The sequence below is a fragment of the Citrus clementina genome, unplaced genomic scaffold, assembly GCF_000493195.1.
Source record: "Citrus clementina cultivar Clemenules unplaced genomic scaffold, Citrus_clementina_v1.0 scaffold_2, whole genome shotgun sequence".
In the NCBI taxonomy this organism is placed as follows: Eukaryota; Viridiplantae; Streptophyta; class Magnoliopsida; order Sapindales; family Rutaceae; genus Citrus; species Citrus x clementina.
In genome coordinates, this window is record NW_006262688.1 from 26,641,603 (window position 1) to 26,663,229 (window position 21,627).

Sequence of the window (21,627 nt, forward strand, 5' to 3'; positions counted from 1 at the left end):
TTATTGAGTTTGTGGGGATCCCTTTTAAGGGTTTTAATTGATCTGATCTTCATCTCATCTCATCTCATCTCATCATCCTATGATAGCACACCAGAGCACCACAGCTTAGCCCCCTTTTGACACTTAGCCATCACCCATTTCTCCATCATTATTATTATATATATATATATGTGTGTGTGTGTGTGTGTGTGTGTGTGTGTGTAATATCCCTCATTTCATTTTCTCTCTCTCAACACACACTCATAATATTGTGTTTTTCTTGATTTTTTTTTTCTCAATTAGCAATTAATACTTGTTGAGGTTCGTGTTTAGTAGTATTTTCAACGTTACCGAAGGTTATGCTTTAATTGTTAATGTATTTTGTAATGCTTGATTTGAGTTTATGCAACAACTTTCAAAATCAAGAAAAATGTTGATATGCTACAATTTGGAAATAAACTCTACTGAAGTATTGTTTCATAAGGATGCTATCGAACAAGAACAATTTTATGTGCCAAGCTTAATTAGTTAATTGATTAGTTGATGTCAATTGTTTCTTTATATCCCATGAGGATTTCTAGTTTTGTGAATTTCCAAGAAATTTTCTTCGTGTTTTCACTTGTTTTATTTTGGAACTAGCTAAAAAATTTATTGACATAATGTACATGCGGAATTTGAACATAACGTTCTTGCATGGCAAAATCTTCAAACTTGAAATCGTGATATTCAAGAAAGCAAAAAAAAAAAAAAAAATCACATTTTGACTTCATTTATTCATGCTTTCACGGTCTTTTCAACTGATACTGAAAATAATAGAGCAAAAGAAGAAAAATGGTCAATTTAAAATGCTGTAGAATAAATGAGTCTTTGTCCAGCACAACTGTACGTAATAATATAAACAAAATGGGATCAAAATCATACAGCCGTCCTTAGTTTTGGCACCAATTAAAATTTCAGCCTTCTGTGGGGCAAATTTAAGCAGCCGAAGAGTCTTAAACCACTTACAAAATAATCTATAAAAACTAATTTTGATGGCCAACGATAATCAGATAATGTACTTTTCCTGATAAATCAATGGTCAATTTTTTGGGTTTCTCTTATTTTTGGCATGGTGTAGTGTGTACACAGTATGGAGCCCAGAATGGCCCAAAAAAATGAATAATTACGATGATTACATAAATGGGCAAATCAGAGGGTACGTCAGTAGTCGATTGATGTGTATGAGTATGACATGTATGTATATCTTTAAATCATAATGATGCCATCTAGCCATTATCATCAATATCATCTAGCCATTATCATGTTTGGCATTTAACAAAAACTGTGGCCCCCCAAGCAATACACATCAAATATGGCCTAAGAATTCAATATATATATATTTTTTTTTGGGTTTAAGAGAGACTGTCTTTCTTCTTTTCTAAAAATTACATTATAAAATCTAACTCTGATATTAATGAAGTATTTACCCACTAACATAGACGTGGACTATTCCTACAAGTATGGAGAGAGAAATGGATTATCTCCAACAACAGGAAATATGTTATATATACGAGGATTTTTATCTAGGGAAAAAAAATTATCGAAATAACATATTCTAGTAATTTATAATGTATGTTTTGTTAATGTGATGTTTTAGTAATTCATAATGTGATACTTGCAATGCACGTACAATGTTAATTAGTAATTAACAATATATAATATGTTTGTAATTGATAGTGAATGTTATTTAAGATATTACACGTTATAAATATGACATTGAACATCACTAAAAAGTATACATGATGATAATGTTATCAAATGGTACCATTAACATTCAATTCATGTGGTGTTATTTTGACAGGACTTTGGTGACACAACGGAAAAACAATGCTATTTCAGAAACTAGACGTTTCTCTAATTACCAACCAATAAAAAGGAGATATATAAAATTGGGAAAAAAAAAGGCAAAATGGAAAGCATACTTGTTAGTTTATAAAATTGGAAAAATAGCAAAATAGGAAGCATACTTGTTTACTTGCTTATTTATGTAAACATAATATGAGTTGGGTGGTTGATGGGGTAGGAAGTGGTTAGTGGTGGACTCTAGACAAAACCCAAGTTGGCCTACTATTGACAATGGAGGATTAAAGGCTATATGCGTGCAATGTTGACAAAACAAATCAACCACTAAGAAAAGACCAGCTTGATAATTATTTCATAATTTGCTATAATGAGAATTGAGAATATAGGTGAGTATAAAACAATATGGAACCACCCATCTTGCTAATCAATTGCCAGGCTTGCAATATTGGTGTGTTGTTGCTGATTTTGGTATTGGGTATTTTAAAAGTGTAGTTGCTTGCTGTGGGGTTAATTAATCTTTTGCATAACGTTCATCTAAGTATACGGTATGAGAATCGAATAAAAAACCAAAAATTATATAAATATTTGTTAATATCAAGAGAATCATATTAACTTTCCGAATTTATTATTTTTCTTGAAGGTTATGGATCTTAGGTCACGAGATCACAAAACATTAAAGGAGATTAATATAAGCCAGACTTGTGAAATTGTGAAACACTTTTTGAGTTTTACTATGGCCATTCACATGACTCATTGGCTTTGCCTAAAGTATAGTCTTTCTGGTGGACAATCTCTTCGGAAGTTGCTTCGATATAATTGTCACATGTAAATTATGGACCACTGAATATAAAATCAATATGGTTACGTGAAATACAAGTTTATTAGACAAAAGGCTCTGAGAAGAATGCTAGCTGACAACCACTATATGCTGCGATGATTTCATTTGCTAATCCTATTAATTAAAAAGCCCACAAAATCTACCTACTAATTATGACAAAACAATTTTCTATTTTCATTTATAAAAAAAAAAAAAAAAAAAATTTGATATATTAATTTTGATATTTGAATGGCGGATTGATTCAACGACTAATGCTTCTATTAATCATTGCGAACCCTCAAGTAGTCTTTTTTTTTTTTTTGGCCCCCATTCTTCAGTGTTTAGTTTGAAATAGCAAGGCAATGAAATCATTAGGGTTCATAGAGGAAAAAAAAAGGTGGTAACTTAAAAAACCCTAAATAAATGGTTATGTAATCACCATAGAGTGTGGTCCTTGTTTGTTTGTCAACCCAAGTGCATGCAAAATCATAAACACCCCCATCAATATAATGGAATGAATTTGAAATATTACTCCAAAAGATGATTGCGAAAATTCCAGGAGGGAATTTTTTGTGTGGCCAAATGGTTTTACTCCTACTCTGTGTTTGAGTGCTTTTGACGCTGCAACGTGCGAACCAGCTTTAGAAAATACTTCTTCGCGACACTCGCAGGACTAGGCAACACTGTCGAAACCTTTTTTGTGGTCTATAGAATCTTAAGTGAAGCTGTGATATGGGCCCGGTGCGGAAAGAACTTCAGATTCTGGGCCTACTGTGTTAACCCAAAGAGTACTTTGGGCTATGGCATCCGTTCAAATTCCTCACAAAACAAATTCATTCTATGTTTTAATAAAAATAATCACCCAAAAATTTGACAACATTGTATGAATAATCATTCTTCTTATTGTACTAGAAACTGTCATGTAGATTGTAGATAAATGCAACGTCAACTTTATTTTTAAGTTGCAGTATTGAAAATCAGTTAAAGTAACAATAAATAGATGTATGAAAAGTAAATTCATGTATTCTAAATGAAATTTAATTAATGGTGCGTGGCATATGTGTTTTATTTTTTATTTTTCTTTCTCTCACAGTTACTGATTGATTGCGAATTATCCTCCACTATTGTTTATTATCACATATATCACTATATTGGATTATCATGGAGAAGCGGATTTTTTTATATATTTTTATGGTGTGTTTACTTGAGGGTTTAGGAAATGAGAATAAAAGAATGGGAATGAAACCTAACTATGGCCAATGGGCCGTGCCGTGCCGTGCCTATATTTTTTTTCAGTTGAGCCCGGCACGGCCCACGGCATGAGCCCTCTCGTGCCGTGCTTGTGCCGTGCCGTGGGCCGTGCCCAAAAAAAGCCCACCAACTTTTTTTTTTTTTTTAGCGTGCCTAAAAAAGCTCATGTGCCTAGCGTGCTTTATTCAAGCCCACGTCCTGGCGTGCTTTTTTAAGCCCACCAACATAATAATAATAATAATAATAATAATAATAATAATAATAATAATATTCACAATCATAATCATATTAATTTTTATTAAGAGAGCAATTAACATTTTATTATTAGTTTATCACAATTTTACAACTATATATTTTATTTCACAATAATCAATCATAATTCATAACACAACAATACATAAATTTAATTCCATAGATCATAATAATAATTAATTAAAATTAAAAATACAATCTTCGAATAATCATTATAATAATTAATTTCTAGATGAACATCGGTCAAGATTGTCATCAGAGACATTAGACTCTTTGTTGTGTTTGAAAGATTGGGAAGATGCTGAACGCCGAGTGCAACAAGATTGGCAAAATGCTTTAATTAAACAAATTGAGAGTTTGAATGTTGATCAAGATGAAGTGGATCTAGATTATGCAGAGTACTGAACATTGAAGCCACTTCCAAAGACTAGAGATTTTTTTTTTCTTGTAACTTTTTTTGTAACTTTTTGAAACAATTTTTATTAGTGAGAAGGTTGTAAATTTGCAAATGATAGATGGTTCAGTAGGTGCCAACCTAGTTGGGATGTACTGTTAACTATAGTGATGCAAATTACACCTAATTTTATTTGAATTACTAATATGATAATTGTACTTTAATTTCATTTAATGAAAATGTAATTTTTAATTTATCATAATTTTTCTTGTGTATAAAATGGAAAATATTTCATTCACAAATGAAACGTATCTCTATTAAATATTAACTAAGTTATGATTTAATATTAATATGAAAAATATTTCATATGAAAAATATTTTATTATTAATTTTGTAAAAAAAAATTATTTTTTATTTATAATTTATAAATTTATGATATTTATAACCTTATTTATTAAAATCATGATATTTAATTATTTACTTATTCATTTAATAAATTATAAACATAATAAATAATTAAATAAATATCATAAATAACATTATTCATTTAATAAATATCATAAATAAAATTATGATATTTATAATTTTATTTATTAAAATCATGATATTTACTTATTCATTTAATCAATTATAAACATAAAAGATTAGAATATTTATTTAAACTAAGATTTAATGATTTAAATTAATTTTTAAAAGTCTATGCTAAAAAATATATTAAAACATTTAATTTCAAGATATTGTACTTTAATTTCATAACATTTTATATTTACTTTTTGTTAAAAAAATTTACTTAGATATATTTTGGCTCACGTGCTATTAATGGCTCACGGGCCGCGTGCTAGCCCACTAATAAACCGTACTTATTACGTGCTTTTTCGCGTGCCGTGCTTTAAAGCCCGCGTGCCTAAAATTCTAAGCCCGGCACGGCCCACGTGCGTGCCGTGCCGTGTCTCGTGCCTCACCGAAACGTGCTCGTGCCGTGTCGTGCCCGTGCCGTCCGGCCCATTGGCCATCTTTAATGAAACCCATGTTTACTAATGTAATTTGTGAATGAAAATAAAATGTGTGGGTCTCACACAATTTGGGAGTAAGGAATGAGAATCTCATTCCTATGGGGGGTTGAGAATGAAAATGAGGGAATGAGAATGAAATCCATGTTTATTTTTATATCCCTCTAATTTTTTCATATTTCCCAAATTACCCTCATTCAAGTCACAATTAATTTTATTATTTTAGATGTCATCATTATTATTATTATTAAATTATTAATTATTGTTATTATTATTTTATTAGTAATAATATTATTAATTAGTGTTATTATTATTATTAGCATTTATCATTTTAATTAATATCATTTTAATAATAATATTTATATACGTATATAGTTAATGAAAATTACATTATTTAATACTATGGGTATTTTGGTAAATTGATTCTCATTCCCATTTATTTTGCCAAATAAACATATCAATAGTATTCCAGCATATTCTCATTCCCATTTATTTTTGTCAAGTAAACATTAGAATCTCATTCTTCATTCTCATTTCAGCCCATTCTCATTCTCATTCTACTACATTCTTATTCTACAAAGTAAACGAACCATTAAGGTGAAGATTCAACAGTTAAAGAATTTAATATTATTTTATTTGACATTTCTTCAGCAAAAGACCTTTGGATCGATTGTTGTGCAGAATAACGATCATGGTTTAAAATAATTTTTCTTTGAAAAAGAGAAAGAAATGTGTTAATATAATGGGACGTTATTAAGAAGGGTGAATTAAGGGGTATTTATGGCATTAAAGTAAAAAAATTTCAAAACAGAAAATACTTTAAATTTTATATAGGCTTCTTTTAGAAAAGGAGGACTTTAAAGAGGTGCGAACAGGAACACTTAAACCCCAAGAGAGACTCATGGAATTCGATGAAATTTATTTATTTTTATTTTTTTCTGCATTGATACAGATTTCTCTGACCACGCCCGGTAGACTTTTAGTATATGTTTAACTATTCTATGAAAACTTGGCTTTTAGCAGACACGTGCCGTCGTTTAAACATTAGTTTTCTTAGAAGTTATGAGTTTGATATTTTAAGCTTTGCTGTTAGTAAGGTTATGTTCCCAACATAAAAAGATGCAATCAAGTATGTTTTGTTTTCGTGGTTAATCTACAATAGGCTTGCTCATGGGTCGTATTTAGGCGATTTGGTGTCTTTTTTTATTTTTTATTTTTTATCGTATAGTGTTAAGTTAATATATATATCCAAACTCATCTATTAACTAATCCCATAATATTCTTATGCAGGAATTCTCCTTCTAGGTCAAAGATCCATTGATTATAATTTTTAATTTAAAACACATAACCAGTTATAAAATAGATTTTTAAAAAATATAACACCAAATGACAGAAAACCTTAATATTCGTAATGTTTAACACGATCCAATAATACAGACCATAAATAATCAATAATTTAAATCTAGACACCAATATTAGTGATTAAAAATCATAAGAATCATACAATGAGCTAATTACGACTAAGTTCTATAATAATTATTCTCTAGGAATTTTAAGCATTGTGATAACTTAATAATATATTAAGTTTAAAGTCATTTTTTTATTTTGCATATAATATTAACAAAAATTCAATTTACTTGTTCTTTAAAAATTAATAATTTAATTTGTTAATTTTTTAAACTATTAGTATTAAGTGTTAATGAATTGGGTAAAATAGGTTTTGATGCTTAAATCCAAACCCAAACCCTTATGGATTATATTTTAATGGGTTGACCCATGAATGAGCCAACCTGGCAATCGTTTTTATCGTGTAGGTCTTATCATGTTAGTGAATCTTAATACTAATGTTAGTGAATTTTGCATATAATATTAACAAAAATTCAATTTACTTGTTCTTTAAAAATTAATAATTTAATTTGTTAATTTTTTAAACTATTAGTATTAAGTGTTAATGAATTGGGTAAAATAGGTTTTGATGCTTAAATCCAAACCCAAACCCTTATGGATTATATTTTAATGGGTTGACCCATGAATGAGCCAACCTGGCAATCGTTTTTATCGTGTAGGTCTTATCATGTTAGTGAATCTTATGAAACTTTGTTTGGCCTAACCTACAAGCCACTCCGGGAAAAAAAAATTCGAGAATTTTTCATCATTCATCTGCTTAATTACACACATTCAAGTGTCAAACAAAAGCCCATATAGACTAATGGGCTGTTCCATGCTTGGAGCTTTCTTTCATCTAAAAAGTTGGGAATCTAATTAACAATGAAGCAACACCGCAATGACACAATTCACCACCGCTATTATTAAGAGAAATTCTAGAATACTTTAGATGTACTATAATTAATTGATGCATCTATAACATGTGTAATTAAATTTAATACAACTACCACTTGTATGATAGTGGTTCAAAATAAATACGCACATATCATGACATCATTTACTTATTGTATGAGTGATATGATACCTCATATGTATTCTAAAATTTCTCCTATTACTAGAAGAAATTATTAGAAGTTACAATTATCCCCAAAAATAAACAAAAAATTATTAGAATGTACAAAAGGCGGAGGTTATATTAGAAGGAACGAAGTAAAATCATTAAAAAATATGCAGTCTACAAGTGCATGGCTGAACAGTTGGGGGAGTAAAATTAAACTGTAGCTCTTCTAGTCATCATACGGTGTATAAATTTTTACTCTCGTCTCTGGGGGTTCCTTCTACCTTTACCTCTTACTAGTCCCTTTGTCGTACTTTTGATGCTTAACTAAAGCACAAAGTTTCCCTGATATACCAAACCCAACAAGCCAAGCAATTCTAGGAATAATACAACTCTCCATTTCACTTTCTCAAAGAGATTTTTAGTCTTTCAATCAAGCCAGTATTTAAGCAGAACAATTTCGTTAAGTGCCTTATCAACTACTTGACACCTTCCTCCCACCACCAGCAGCAGCAGCCATGGATTATTCTATTGACAGGGTCTCATACAGGCGGTCAGCCTCTCGTTTAACCATAGGTGCGCATTTGTTTGGCATATTAGCCATCATTCTTCTGCTCGTTTGGCTGCTGCATTATCGAGATGGAATCGAGTATGATTCAGACGATCCACACCGCGTTTTCAATGTACTTATAGGAGAATCCCCTTCTTCACCAATTTCTTACAAATGTTTCAATCTACTTAAAAAAATGAATTCAAATGAGTGGATACTAGAAATTAATTATTGTTCTTGTCTTCATAGGTTCACCCATTTCTTATGTTCTGCGGGTTTGTGTTCCTTGCCGGTCAAGGTACGCACTTTTCTATTAATTTTGCCAAATCCGACAATGCTAACTAATCATTGCTTCTCGTACAAGTTCCTAACGGTTTTTTTTCAATTTGGTGCATTGGCAGCAATGATGGCATACAAGACAGTGTTTGCATCGCGAATAGTGCAGAAGACTGTTCATATGTTACTTCATTTGACTGCCTTTTGCCTAGGAGTTGTCGGCTTATGTGCAGTTTTCAAGTATCATGATATGGCCGGTTTGACGGATATGTATAGCTTGCATTCTTGGATTGGGATGGGCACCTTTTGCTTGTTTGGTTTACAGGTAAATAAATGAAAAAAAAAAAAATTGTTACGATGCACTTAAAGAAGATTCCGCCTGATACTTAATAAAATGGAGCGAGTTTATTGTTTTGCAGTGGTTGTTTGGGTTCTCTATATACATGCTTCGAGGACCAACAGAGGCAAGAAGGGCAATAATGCTGCCATGGCATGTATGCGGGGGTAGGGCGCTCCTGTACATGGCAATATGTTCTGCTCTAACAGGATTGATGGAGGCAGCTACATTCTTGAAACTGCATCACGAGCGTGAAGGTCGTTTGCTCAACTTCACTGGACTATCAATCCTGCTCTTCGGCCTTTTTGTTGATCTCTCTGTTGCTCTTGCGCGCTATGTATGATTTAATTATTATTAGTTGGACACCGTATTCTTTCGGGCTTGGTGTGTGATTTTTCCTTTTTGGTTTATTATTTGCAATTCAGCTTGCATTGTATTGGTGTTTTACAACATCTATTAATTCGATTATTCATATGTTTATATGTTTTCCATTAAGTTGAACAGGAAAAAGTCCATGCGTTGATTGTTTAAAAAATAGTAGCTCCAAGTGAAGAACATAATATTATTTTGATTTTTGACAATTCTAAAGCAGGATGCCCTTCAATCTTAAAGCACATTGAGCAATTTTCTTTTTCTTTCATTTTACTTTTTCCCTTTCCATCTCCCCTCCGCTCCTCCCACTACGCAAGTAATTTGCTATCAATTTTAATAACTAGCATTTGATTAGAGTCGTATTAATTTTAGAAGCGAAACTGAGACTGTTTACCAAATATGCTTTCGAATTTGAAATAAAATACAACAATTATAGATGGGATCTTCAACGTATGATTAATTCGAGACATATCATATTCAATCATGCTCTAAAAATTTGGGGCTTGGAGAGTGAGAAAAAGGAAGAATGTGACCTGTAGCCTGTAGGTAGTTCTGTCCTGTTCTATTGGCTGACATGCATTTAGAATCACACAAAATAATCAAAAGCATTTTGAATGTTGTTATCAGACGGATATTTGTCTAATCTTTTCAATTTAAACTCTGGACTCAAACAAACTTCTTTAAATCTTTCTAAACTTTTAACTTCTACACACAATGCCTAATATTAGTCGAAGTTGAATACAAAACAGTTTACCCAAGTGACACAATTTCATTTGCAAATTCATCAAGTCATCATATAAACATTAAAAAAAAAAAATGAATTCACATGTTTTCCGAAGTTCTATGTTTGATTTGTAATGGGTTTTTCTATTCATTCTTAAATTCATTGACTTGGAAGACCTTTTTTTTTTCCCAAATCATTAGACTTGCCATCTTACATCAAGCCGGCAGGGCGGTTTTTCCAACTTTCTTGTTTGGGAAGCAAACAAAACCCTCACTTTGTACATTTCGCATTTGTACATTGCAAAATTTTTCAAGGCATTGACCACATAATTTTTTACAAAACTGTACTCTCTTTTTGTCCATTCTAAAACAGACTATATAGCTAGCACAGTTATGATTTGATCATATCAATGCAATGAGATTAGGAAAACAGTTCCCCATTTCATATCCTTCCAACGCACAATAGCCTGCTAATCCCATGGCGCCGCGAAAAAGCAGCTACCAAGTCTCGGCAGCTCCAGTTACAATATTTGCGCATTTGTTGGTCGTAGCAGTGACAGTGCTTTTGCTTGTATGGCTCGTAGACAAACGAGAAGGCCTCGCCTTCAAATCTGACAACCAATTGAAGATCTTCAATGTGCGGTCCTTAAAACAAGTATCTTGCAAAAACTTTTGCGTATTGCATATTTATCCACTCGTTTCATCTTTCCTTTTGCTTTCTAATTTGCAGCTGCATCCACTGCTAATGATAATTGGATTTGTGTTAATTGGAGGAGAAGGTAAGCGAAGAAAGAAATAGGGGTTTTATTAAAACTGATTTTTATGAACATAAAAAATGATTGCAAGTGTCTAATTGAATATAAATTGAGGTCAGCTGTCATGGCATACAAGACAATCCCTGGAACAAGACGAGCACAGAAGACAGTTCATTGGCTGTTGCATTTGATAGCTCTTTTGGCTGGAGTTATAGGGATTTATGCAGTTTTCAAGTTTCATCACGAATCAGGACTCCCAAATATGTTTACTTTACATTCTTGGCTCGGCATGATTACCATCTGCCTATATGGTTTACAGGTAATTCAGTTTGTGAACATTATCAAGTGCTGACATCCGCACATTTTGTAAAACAGAGTTTTAAAAGTACAGTTACTTTACCACCACCGTTAAGTAACTAGCTTCAAAATCTGCATTCTAAAATGTGCGGACTCCTAGCTAGGATCGCAAATGAAGAACTGACAGAGCCTTTGTTTGATTAAAATTTAATTCGATTCAATTGTGCAGTGGCTGCTTGCGTTCTTCTCATATGTGTTCCCAGGTGCGGAAATGTCGGCAAGAGGTTCATTCTTGCCATGGCACTCATTCTTTGGGCTGGTGATTTTCTTCTTGGCAATATGCACAGCAGAGACGGGGTTGGTTCAGAAGTTCACTTTCTTGGGATTATTTCGGGACCAAGAAGCACTTATTGTCAACTTCACCGGATTGTTGATCCTTCTCTTCGGAATCAGCGTTGGCCTCACTGTTGTTCTTCCGACAACTTAGTAATAAACCTGGCTGGTCATATTATTCTATCTCTAATTTTAACTAAATATTATTATACTTTTTTTCCCTCTCATATGGGTCGGACATCGTTCATATTGTAAAAGAAAGAACATAATAAGCATTATATGGTCCATTTGTATCCTATTCAAAGGATATTGTTTTTGCCAATTTAATCTAGCATTTTATATAATATGGCAATGCACTTATTAAATAATTTGTGTTTGAGGGAAAAATAGGAAAGGCAATAGAGCGTCACGTGTCAACCAATGGAATGATTTCAGTACAATCGGAGGTACCCTGCACAATCCGAGGTGCCTGGCATGACTTGAGGTACCTCGTATAAATAGAGCTACCCTGCACAATTAGAGGTATCCCACACAAATAGAGGTACCCCATATAATATAAGGTACCCCATACAAATAGGGGTACCCCACGTAACTCGAGGTACCCGGCAAAGCGGATGCAAGAGAATCCACAGAAAATATCCGCCATGAAAAACGTCTCCGCCTCCTAAAAGATATTATTTGATTTTGTCAGAATTAGGAATCAAGAATGTCGTATCAAAAGGGGGGGCAGCCGCCTGCTACCTCTACCAAAAGTGAAGGACACTGTCCCAAGGACAGTGGTCCCCAGCCGCCTACCCAACAGCTACTGCAGAGGTACCCTGGACCACTCACCAGCGCGCGCCACGTTTTCAAAAGATGAGATACGCCGCGAACATGCAAATAAAGGCCCAAAAAAATCATAAAGAGGTAAAAGGACGTTAGCCAAAAAGGGTATGCCACGTGGCAGCTGAGGTACTCCATATATAAAGGTGTCTAGATTTCATTCTCCATCATACTCTCATTCACCTAAAAACACTCACGCTCCAAAAAAAAGAGGTTTTCTTCAACCTTAAATCATAAAAGCTTGAGTTTGCTAATTTGAGCGTCGGAGTGTGAACGCCGGGGTACCCCGGCTTCACCTCTAACCTCTATTTCACTGTTTTGCAGGCGTGAAGCTCATTTTGGAAGGACACCTCTCTTGTTTCTGACCTTTCACCATTGTTACCACTCTCTCTCCCATTCTCACCTCCCCCGAACTTCAGATACATCGCACCGCACACAACAAACCAGTGAGGTACCCCATCTCCCCCAAAAAAATATAAATTCACTGTTCAAGATAGATTTTGGCTTTTCCTACCTCAAAATCTGTTGAAAACAATTTGTATTCAACATAAATAAACAAAAATTACAGTTACTATTCCCACCCCCCAAAAAACACAAAAAAATAAAAATTGAAATTGAAAAATGTCGAATGGGTCAACCCGACGTATAGCAAGAGCTGTGATCTCATCTAGCTTGCATAACTAAAGTGGACGTGTTTCATGTCTAGGCCCATAGTCCTAATTAGGTTTGTATTCGGTTGGGCTTTTTTAAACCCAAAAGTTTTTTTGAAAAAATATAGTTATTTGGTTGTATTTGTTGTAGAGTTTTTGAGATTTAAAAAAGTTATTTTGCTCTTACTTAGAGAAGCTCAAATATTTGGCTTCTCTAAGTAGAGTTTTTTGAGCTTTCTTAAAACATATAGAGTCCCAAAAATACCCTAACAATATTTTATTAATTCTAAAATGTCCTAGTGTAGATAGAAAAACCCTACATAACAAAGATTAGATCTCTCTACTTGTTGCCATTTTTTGCCAAGCAGTAACAAATACTATTTTTCTCATGCTTTCTTTACGGTCATTTTTGTCTCTCATGCTTTCTTTCATCAAATGAATTGTTTATTCTCTTCACCTTACAACCACTTTTCAATTATATTTTTGCTTTATTAATTTATTTTACTATTGTTTATTTTAAATTTATATGTAAACTGTAAAGTGAGTATATTAGATAAGAAATGATTTGTATAAATTTATAATTTAAAAGTAAGTTCTCTTTAGTATCCTTTTTGTTAATTTGACTTTAAAGAAACATCTTTAATATTGTGGAATAAAATAATCTAGTGGCTCAAAATAATACCACAATTGCTATTTGTCTGCAAGGACAATAATTATGTCACTTCAAATCAAAATCTCTCATTAATATTCAATTAAGTGTATGCTTTATTAGTAAGATGATAATAATCTTTTAGGTTTAATGCTGTCTTAATAAGCATACGATAAGATTTATTATAAATCACAATAAGAGGAAGCACTGAAATCTCACCATAGAGTCGCACAGACTCCAATTAACCAAGGGGTGGTTGGTCCAATTGTCCTTGATTCCTTGAATTCCAATCACCTTCAATTTTTTAATTACTCATTATTATTATTATTATTAGAATTAAAAAGTCAAGAAGACGTAATCAATGGCATCTCAATGGTCCCAACATAAATTGTGGGCATAATCCTGAGTGGCTCATTACAATAATATTATTGGATAACAGCTTCAACGGTGTCAAATTTCTTCCTTTTTCTTTTTTTTTAACTATTCCGTTTCCTTAAGCAAGAAAGAATAAATTAGTGTGTTTGTTGGGTGCTAAGAATAAAGTGTGTCACGCTTTGTAGTTCCATAACAAATGTTGCATATGTTTATCATATGATGAGAATTGAAAGCAACACAGAACAGGATGGATCTAGAGATTAATGATGTTTATCTATTAAAATATAATAGAGAATAAAAATGAAATGTATGGAGCCTACATATTTTTTTTAATTAAAGAATAAGAACTTAATTCTTATACAAGGTTGGGAATCAAACTCTCATTTCTTGAACTCATCATTTCAACTATATATATATAGAGTAAGAAAAAATAAATTAGTGTATTTATTGGGTGCTAAGAATAAAATATAGCATATTTTTTAGCTTCATAACAAATGAAGTATATGTTTATTGTATGATGAGAATGAGAGCAACAAGGAACATGATAGATCTAAATATTTATGGTGTGTTGACTTATGAGATTAGGGAATTAGAATGAGACTATAAATCTATTATAAGAAGGATTGATAATGTTTATTTGTTAAAATATTAGAGAGAACGTAAATGAAATGATTGGAGTTCACATATTTTTGGGATTAAAGAATATGAACTTGATTCTTATGTGGGGTTAGAAATCAAGTTATCATTCCTTAATCTCACCATTTTACCCCACTTACATTTCGTAATTTTACTTTTGTCCTCAAATAAAATATTGTTATTATTCTTATCCTTGTTATTTTTTGTTGTTGGTGTTGTTATTAATTAACAATAATGAAAACAACAACAATAATATCATAATAATCACAACTGTTATTATAAATGATAACAAAAATGACAATAATTAACTAAGGACATTTTAGTAATATAAAATAATTTATTTTGATTCTTAGACGACATAAACATATTAATGAAAATATAACTCATTCCAATTTTAACTACCACTTAAGTAAATAATTTATTATAATTCTTATTTCAACATGTTCCAACTTTAGTCCATTCTAATTATCAATTGGCAAATGCACCATTAATTCTGTAGGTAAAATTATGTTAAAAGTAAAAAATTTATAAAATTGACACATTCTGAAATTGTTAATAGTATTTATTTCATATGTTGTAGATTTTAATTGGCATCAACTACGTGTGACCCATGTGAATATGAGTTTAGGGAATGAGAGTCCGATTCTAAGTGTTGGGAATTAGACAACAATCCCTAGGATTATTGATTCCCCCCCCCCCCCCCCCCCCCCTTAACTTTTAATATCCCAAAATTGCCCTTTCTTTTAATATCTCGAAATTGCTCTAACTGCCAAAGATCCATCGTCGTTGCTACTAAGCTCCTCCTCCAACATTGTCATTGGTCACCTGTCGGCTATCAAAGACCCATCATCGTCTTCCAATGCTCCATTGTAATCACTGTCAAGAGCTCCATCGCCAGTTGGCGAGCATGTCGTCGTCGTTTGAGCAACAGTTGTGTGTTTCACCTGTCGTCACTAGCTCCCGTTCGTCTACCTCATAGGCGCTAGGGGCTTTTTAATAATAATAATAATCATCATCATCAGCATCATCATCATCATCAGCGTCATCATCTTTATTGTTATTATTTTTAGTTTTATTATTAATTTATATTTTTATTATTGTTAATATTATAATAGATATAAATAGTACTAAGGACAACAAATAATAGATGATACTTCAGTAACCTATAATTGTTCATTATAATTTTAAGATAAAGTAAACGCATTAATGGAAAAGTAATTCATTTTAATTTTGATTTTTATAATTTAAATAAATAACTTATTCTCATTCAAATTTCTCATTCTAATTTCAACTTATTTCGATTACCAATAAGTAAGGCACCATTAATCTTTTGACACTTGCTAAACAACGACTGACAGAGGATACAATCATTAAGCATCTCAAATGTCGTTATCAAATAATGTGGACTATGGACAAGGAAATAGAGCTTGGGAAATTATTAGTTTTAGATTGATGGAAAAATACCTAATAGATTTAGATTTTTCATTTGGTATCAATTATCAAGCATTCGACCCATGACTCAAGGCAGAACAAATGAACCATTTATTTGTTGCCATTAGTGCACTATAGGGATAAATTGTTGTTGTTCAACAAAATAATTTCAAGTCTTCCATATTTATTTTTGATTGTATTATTACGAACAAGCATGCAAATAAGATGGTACATCAAGCTCATGTAAGTGCATATTTAGTGTGGCTTATTTAATGACGGTAAGTACTTATTTAATCGTAAAAATTCTTTTTAAAATTTTTGTTGTTGTTTAGTTATATTTTGAGTAGAAGTTTTAAAGATTAAAAAGCTATTTTGACTTACTTACAAAAGTTCAAATTTTAAAATTTTGCGTGGAACAGTTGGAGAGTTTTTTTTTTAAAGGTTAAATTGTTTAAAATGTCAATAACTTATATCACAATTTTATTTTATTTTTTTATAACATATCTTTAAAATATTTATATATTAAAGTAATTTTATAATTTTTAATAAAATCTTTGATACATGCAAATAATTAAAAATTCTTTTAATAAATTTTACTAATAAAAATTCTTTTTAAATAAAGTTTATTTGAAAAGTTAAATCAAAAGAAACCTAAGACTTTTTCATTTGGTGCGAGGTGTGAACACTGAGTTCTTTGAATTAACAGCAATAATTGTTAGCATTTTAACTTTCAACCAAAAAAGGCTCAAAACTCCCCCCTTTCTCCCGCGAAAAAAAAAAAATCAGCTGTCCCCTTTTGATGCCATCGGAAGGGGGCTCTATTTTATAAGAAATTAATATGTATATTGATCTATTTTATAAGAAATTAATATGTAATCTCATCTTGTTAACAGAAACTCTTCATTAATTCAGTTTGTTGAATGAATGAAAGAACTTCTTTCCTCCCCAAAAAAAAAAAAAGCAATGTATTGTTAGCGTCTGGTTGCTGAGAAAATTGTGGAAGAAAATGAAGACAATGTGCTAGAAACGTAAGAGGAACAACCCATTTGTTACATTTCGGAAAGCAAGCAGAATCCAGAATGATGAAGTCAACAATAAGTTACAAACCATCAGCATAATTGTACCGAAGAAAGATAAAAAAATTTTTAGGGAGAAAAGAAGGGGGTGGGGTGGTGATGAACTGATGAAGGAAGAACGCTAAAAGCCAAAACTAAGATCTACACCCACTGCTGCTTTGTGGCTTCCATTCTCTCCAACAAACCAGCAATCTCAGCTTGCATTCTCTTCATCTTGAGGTAATCGCAGTGTGAATCTTCCAAAACCTTCAGTTCTTCAAGTTTCTTCCTTCGCCTTTCTTCTGTCTCCCGCAAACACAGCTTGGAAAGCTTGTGGGCATACTCTTCTTCCAGCTTCTCAGTCCTGGCGCAAACCATCCGTTTGTATTCATCCGCCTCTCTTCGTGCTTCATCTGCCTTGTTCTGGAACATTCTTGCTTCGGCTTCTTTAATACGTACAACACTTTCCAAGCTGTCAAAACCATCATTCTTTGATAACTTACCAAACCGGATCTCATCTTCAACTTTCAGGTCACCTATAAGGTCTTTCTTGAAAAGATCATTTGACATTGAATCCCGCCGTCCACTTGACGAGGTCATGTTGTAAATGGTATATTTTGGTGGTAGTGAAGTGGCCGGTGGAATTGGAATTGCATCTTTCTGGACACTGGCTTGAGTTACTATCAAGTCATTCAAAGATGTTCCCGAAGCAGTAAAGTCTGACATAGAATCTGCGTCTGTTTCCCCAAAAAGGAAAAAGGTTGAGCAGAAAAAGGTTAAATGTGCAATCATCAAAATGAGCTGTGTGTCTGGGCAAACTACATCAATTTGAAACTTCAAGAAAAACAGGCTTAGCAATCTAATAAAAAGCTAAAATGGAAAGGAAGCAAAGACCAGAAACCAAACTAGCCAAACATGGAAAGGAACAAACAACATGACCCCTGCTTCAAGCTCATATAATAAACACACCCTACTGTTTTTATGGCATTCTACATGGTTTTGTCCAGTCAATGGTGTACATCATGAGAAGACATTGTCAGACGAACTCCAAAACAAACAATTTATTTTTTCACCTTCAGATTCAGAAATTTCTAATAGAATGCCTAAAAAGATAGTTGTGTCTGTCCTGAAATACACAGCTATCAATGCAAGCAGCAAGATATTGTGACCAAAGCTATCTTTCAGAGAGTGTCATCAACAGTAATGAGACGTCGTCTATCCAATTATTACATATGCTCCTTCCAAATCACAGTAATACCCTTTTTGCAAATTTATGATAATATTTGCTTCCTTTTAAGAATATTTATACTGTATATGATTATGGGAAACAATTTTCAGCCCCAATCTATTATTTATATACCAAAACTGGCAGTTTCTTTAGTGAAATTCTGGGTATTTTCTAACTTCACGGATAATGCAAGGCGCATTAAGTTTCTAGAGTTACATACACTTATTTCTTCTTTGAAATAATTCAAGATTCCCAACCCCCCCCCCCAACCAAAAAAAAAAGGCATTATCTGCAAATTTGCTTCTTGATAATAAATGGTTTCTCCAGAGTTAGCCTAAGATGTAGAAGTCCCAACTATTCAGATTCTCATTAAAAGACTCGTTAAACCATGTCTGTTCAGGTTTTAAAACAACGAATTTAATAGCAGCAAATGGAATAGTCAAGCTTATAGATACCAGAACAAGGATTTAAGAGAAAGAAGCTACAGTAAATGAACAAAAATCACTCTATCTCATGAAACAAAAGCAACTTTCAAGTTTCAACTGCACTACTACCAGCAGAAAATAAAAAGCAAAACAACATAAAATTGTATATTATAAAGGATCAAACACAACAACCAAGCTCAAGTAAAATCTCTCCACATTTTCAAAATCCTAGCTAATTCAAATGTTTGCGATGGTCTCTTTCGCTCATTATTTGCCATTTGTCTCAATGATATTTTATCTCGTAAAGGTAAAATTTATCTCCACTTGCTCTTCAGTTCTAGCATTTAATTAGAATTATTTTCCTATTCCAAAAGATTCCTCTATAATTAGGCCTTTTGGTTGATGAATAAAGTTTTGTATTTTCAGAGAAGTGTATTTATAACATTGCACTAAACATATAATGTAACTTATAACAGTCGGCATTTATGAAACAATTTCTGAAGTTTTACATAGCAAGGACACAAATTTAATATGTTATCCAACGGATCCTTTCTTCTCTTTGGACTCTAAGAAAGTAGTAATTGAGTAAAGTCAGGAGGCTTACTATTGAAGAACCGAATAATGAAATTGCAAGCTTCCGATGGAGACATCACTTTATTTTCCAGCTTGGAGACCAACTCAGCAGCCTTCTTTTGCAATTCCTTTCCCTTGAAATCATTGCTTCCCTTGAAAATTTTTGTTACACAGTCAAGCTCCTTGACGAAAGTGTCTAAACCCCAATCCTTCGCGCAATGCAAAAACACATCCTTAACGAACCCAAACATCTCAGAAGCATGACCACACCCAATACAGTGGAACTGCATCTCAGAAGTTCCTGATGGCCCCTTTAAGCTTGGACCAGGCTTAATCAGATTCCTCTGAATACCACAAGCAGCATGGCACCAATGTGAACAAACATCACAGCCAACCCAACTGCAAGTATTGTTGGCACAATCAAAATTCAGACAAACTGGACACATACATGAGCTGCAGAATCCTTTATTTGTGGAGCAAATTTTACAGTCACAATCATCAACAGGCAATATGCTCTGGCAATTGACATTCCTACACCTCATATACAAGAAAATCTCCACCAGCTTATTTACAGGAAGCTGAATTTTAGCAGACAAGAAGCTTCCAAGCCCCATTTTCACTGCAACCAATATGGCTAATTGGTCCTTGTGGCATTTTGAAAGAGTCTCCTTGGAAAGATCAGATCTTCTTTCAAGTCGTTTTTTCAGAGCCATCAATTCTTCTCTCTTCTCAGACATCAAAAACAGATTTTTCAGGTACTCTTTAACTGATTCAAGAGTCTCATCCGAAAGCTCTTGAATTATTTGAGCCATGATAGGAATAGCCTCCGATACAATCTCTCGTAGAATTCTCTCTGGTCTAGAAAGCTTTCGAGCTCTCCCTCCATCCATACTCTCCAAACCTCTCAAATTCTCGGAATCCTTCTTCCTCGAATCCCCTGAATTTGTTTCTACTCGCGGACGAGCAGGCAATTCGGATGGAAAAAATGAAAGATTATCAGAGCTAGTAGTCTTATAAAGACTATTATTACACGAATCCTTATTCATCACACGGCTACCCTGGATCATCGAAAACCCCCCTCCTCCTCCTCCTCCACCGTGATTGTTCAAAGCAACAGAACCATCTCCAATAGGCCTAAACCGACTATGAACTGACCCGTTAGTCCCCTCACCACCGCACCAAATCTGATCATCTCTACCTACAGAATACTCGTAATACTCAGTCGAGTTATGCGTTAGCGAACAACTGGGATTATGGGAAAAAGGATGAGAATACGAGTACGAGAGTGACGCAGCAGTGAAATCATTGGAACAAGTGTTATCCCTTGAAGGTGCCAAAGATTGAATACTCCTCGTAGGCATTGGCCTCTCAACATTATTTTGCAGAGCATTTGACGCAGTTAAAGAAAGAGACACATCAGGCAAAGATAGAGATAGATTAAGGGTCTCTAACTTTGGTCTCTTCTCTCTATTAGTAGTAACATTCTCTCCTTGAAACTCTTCCACTTCCTCCTCAGCTTGTCTTTTAGGAGAAGAAGAATTAACTCCACTCTCATTCAAATTCAAGAAATCTCTCTCCACCCATTTCTCATCTTGACTTGAGCTATCCATAAAGGCAACTTCTTTACCCTTTTGAGAGCAAACAAGCTTGGAGTTTTCACAAAGGTACCTGAGAGTGAGCTCTTGGCAGCCAGAGTTATGGGCGCTCTTTGAGGGTTTTGAAGGGAACCCATCAAGATTCATGCTCGACTCTTTGAAAAAATCAAGACCCTTTTGGGAGAGATTCATTTTCTCATCCGGGTTGCCTATGCTTTGCTCTAAAACCTTGTGATTTTGACGCGAGAACTTGCTGCTAACAGAGTTTTCTCCATCACAAGGCAGATCACCAGAGAGATCTTTCTCTCCAAACATGGCCTTAGCGTACAGAAATCAAAATCCCAAAAAGCCAAAAACAAAAAAAAAAAAACTTACTTTCAGAGAAATGAGAAATGAATGATAGGTTTCTGAGGGGCAAAAATGGCAATAAAAGGAAACCCGGAGGGTATGTTTTCTTTTCAACTCAGTAGCTCATCACCAGAACTCCTTTTTTCTTTTCTTTTTTTTCTCCTCTACTGTTTCGCGAAAGACCTAGGCTCAACTTTCCTGCCCTCACC

The 21,627-nt window shown here is 33.3% G+C and overlaps 3 protein-coding genes across 3 annotated transcripts; 2 read left to right on the plus strand and 1 right to left on the minus strand.

The window, feature by feature from the left end:
* The first annotated feature begins 8,432 nt into the window (after positions 1-8,432).
* LOC18052867 (probable transmembrane ascorbate ferrireductase 3) lies at positions 8,433-9,563 on the plus strand. The gene is made up of 4 exons (XM_006448033.2): positions 8,433-8,671; positions 8,788-8,836; positions 8,940-9,139; positions 9,234-9,563. Exons 1-4 carry the CDS (start codon positions 8,507-8,509, stop codon positions 9,492-9,494), a joined length of 675 nt encoding a protein of 224 aa, XP_006448096.1. The 5' UTR covers positions 8,433-8,506; the 3' UTR covers positions 9,495-9,563.
* Positions 9,564-10,672: 1,109 nt separating this feature from the next.
* LOC18052077 (probable ascorbate-specific transmembrane electron transporter 1) lies at positions 10,673-11,807 on the plus strand. The gene is made up of 4 exons (XM_024191903.1): positions 10,673-10,883; positions 10,977-11,025; positions 11,121-11,320; positions 11,528-11,807. Exons 1-4 carry the CDS (start codon positions 10,725-10,727, stop codon positions 11,783-11,785), a joined length of 666 nt encoding a protein of 221 aa, XP_024047671.1. The 5' UTR covers positions 10,673-10,724; the 3' UTR covers positions 11,786-11,807.
* Positions 11,808-17,223: 5,416 nt separating this feature from the next.
* LOC18052078 (protein OBERON 3) lies at positions 17,224-21,578 on the minus strand. The gene is made up of 2 exons (XM_006448035.2): positions 19,507-21,578; positions 17,224-17,986 (listed from the first exon to the last, which is right to left on the minus strand). The coding sequence occupies exons 1-2, from the start codon at positions 21,383-21,385 to the stop codon at positions 17,412-17,414; spliced, it is 2,454 nt and encodes an 817-aa protein (XP_006448098.1). The 5' UTR covers positions 21,386-21,578; the 3' UTR covers positions 17,224-17,411.
* Positions 21,579-21,627: the final 49 nt, after the last annotated feature.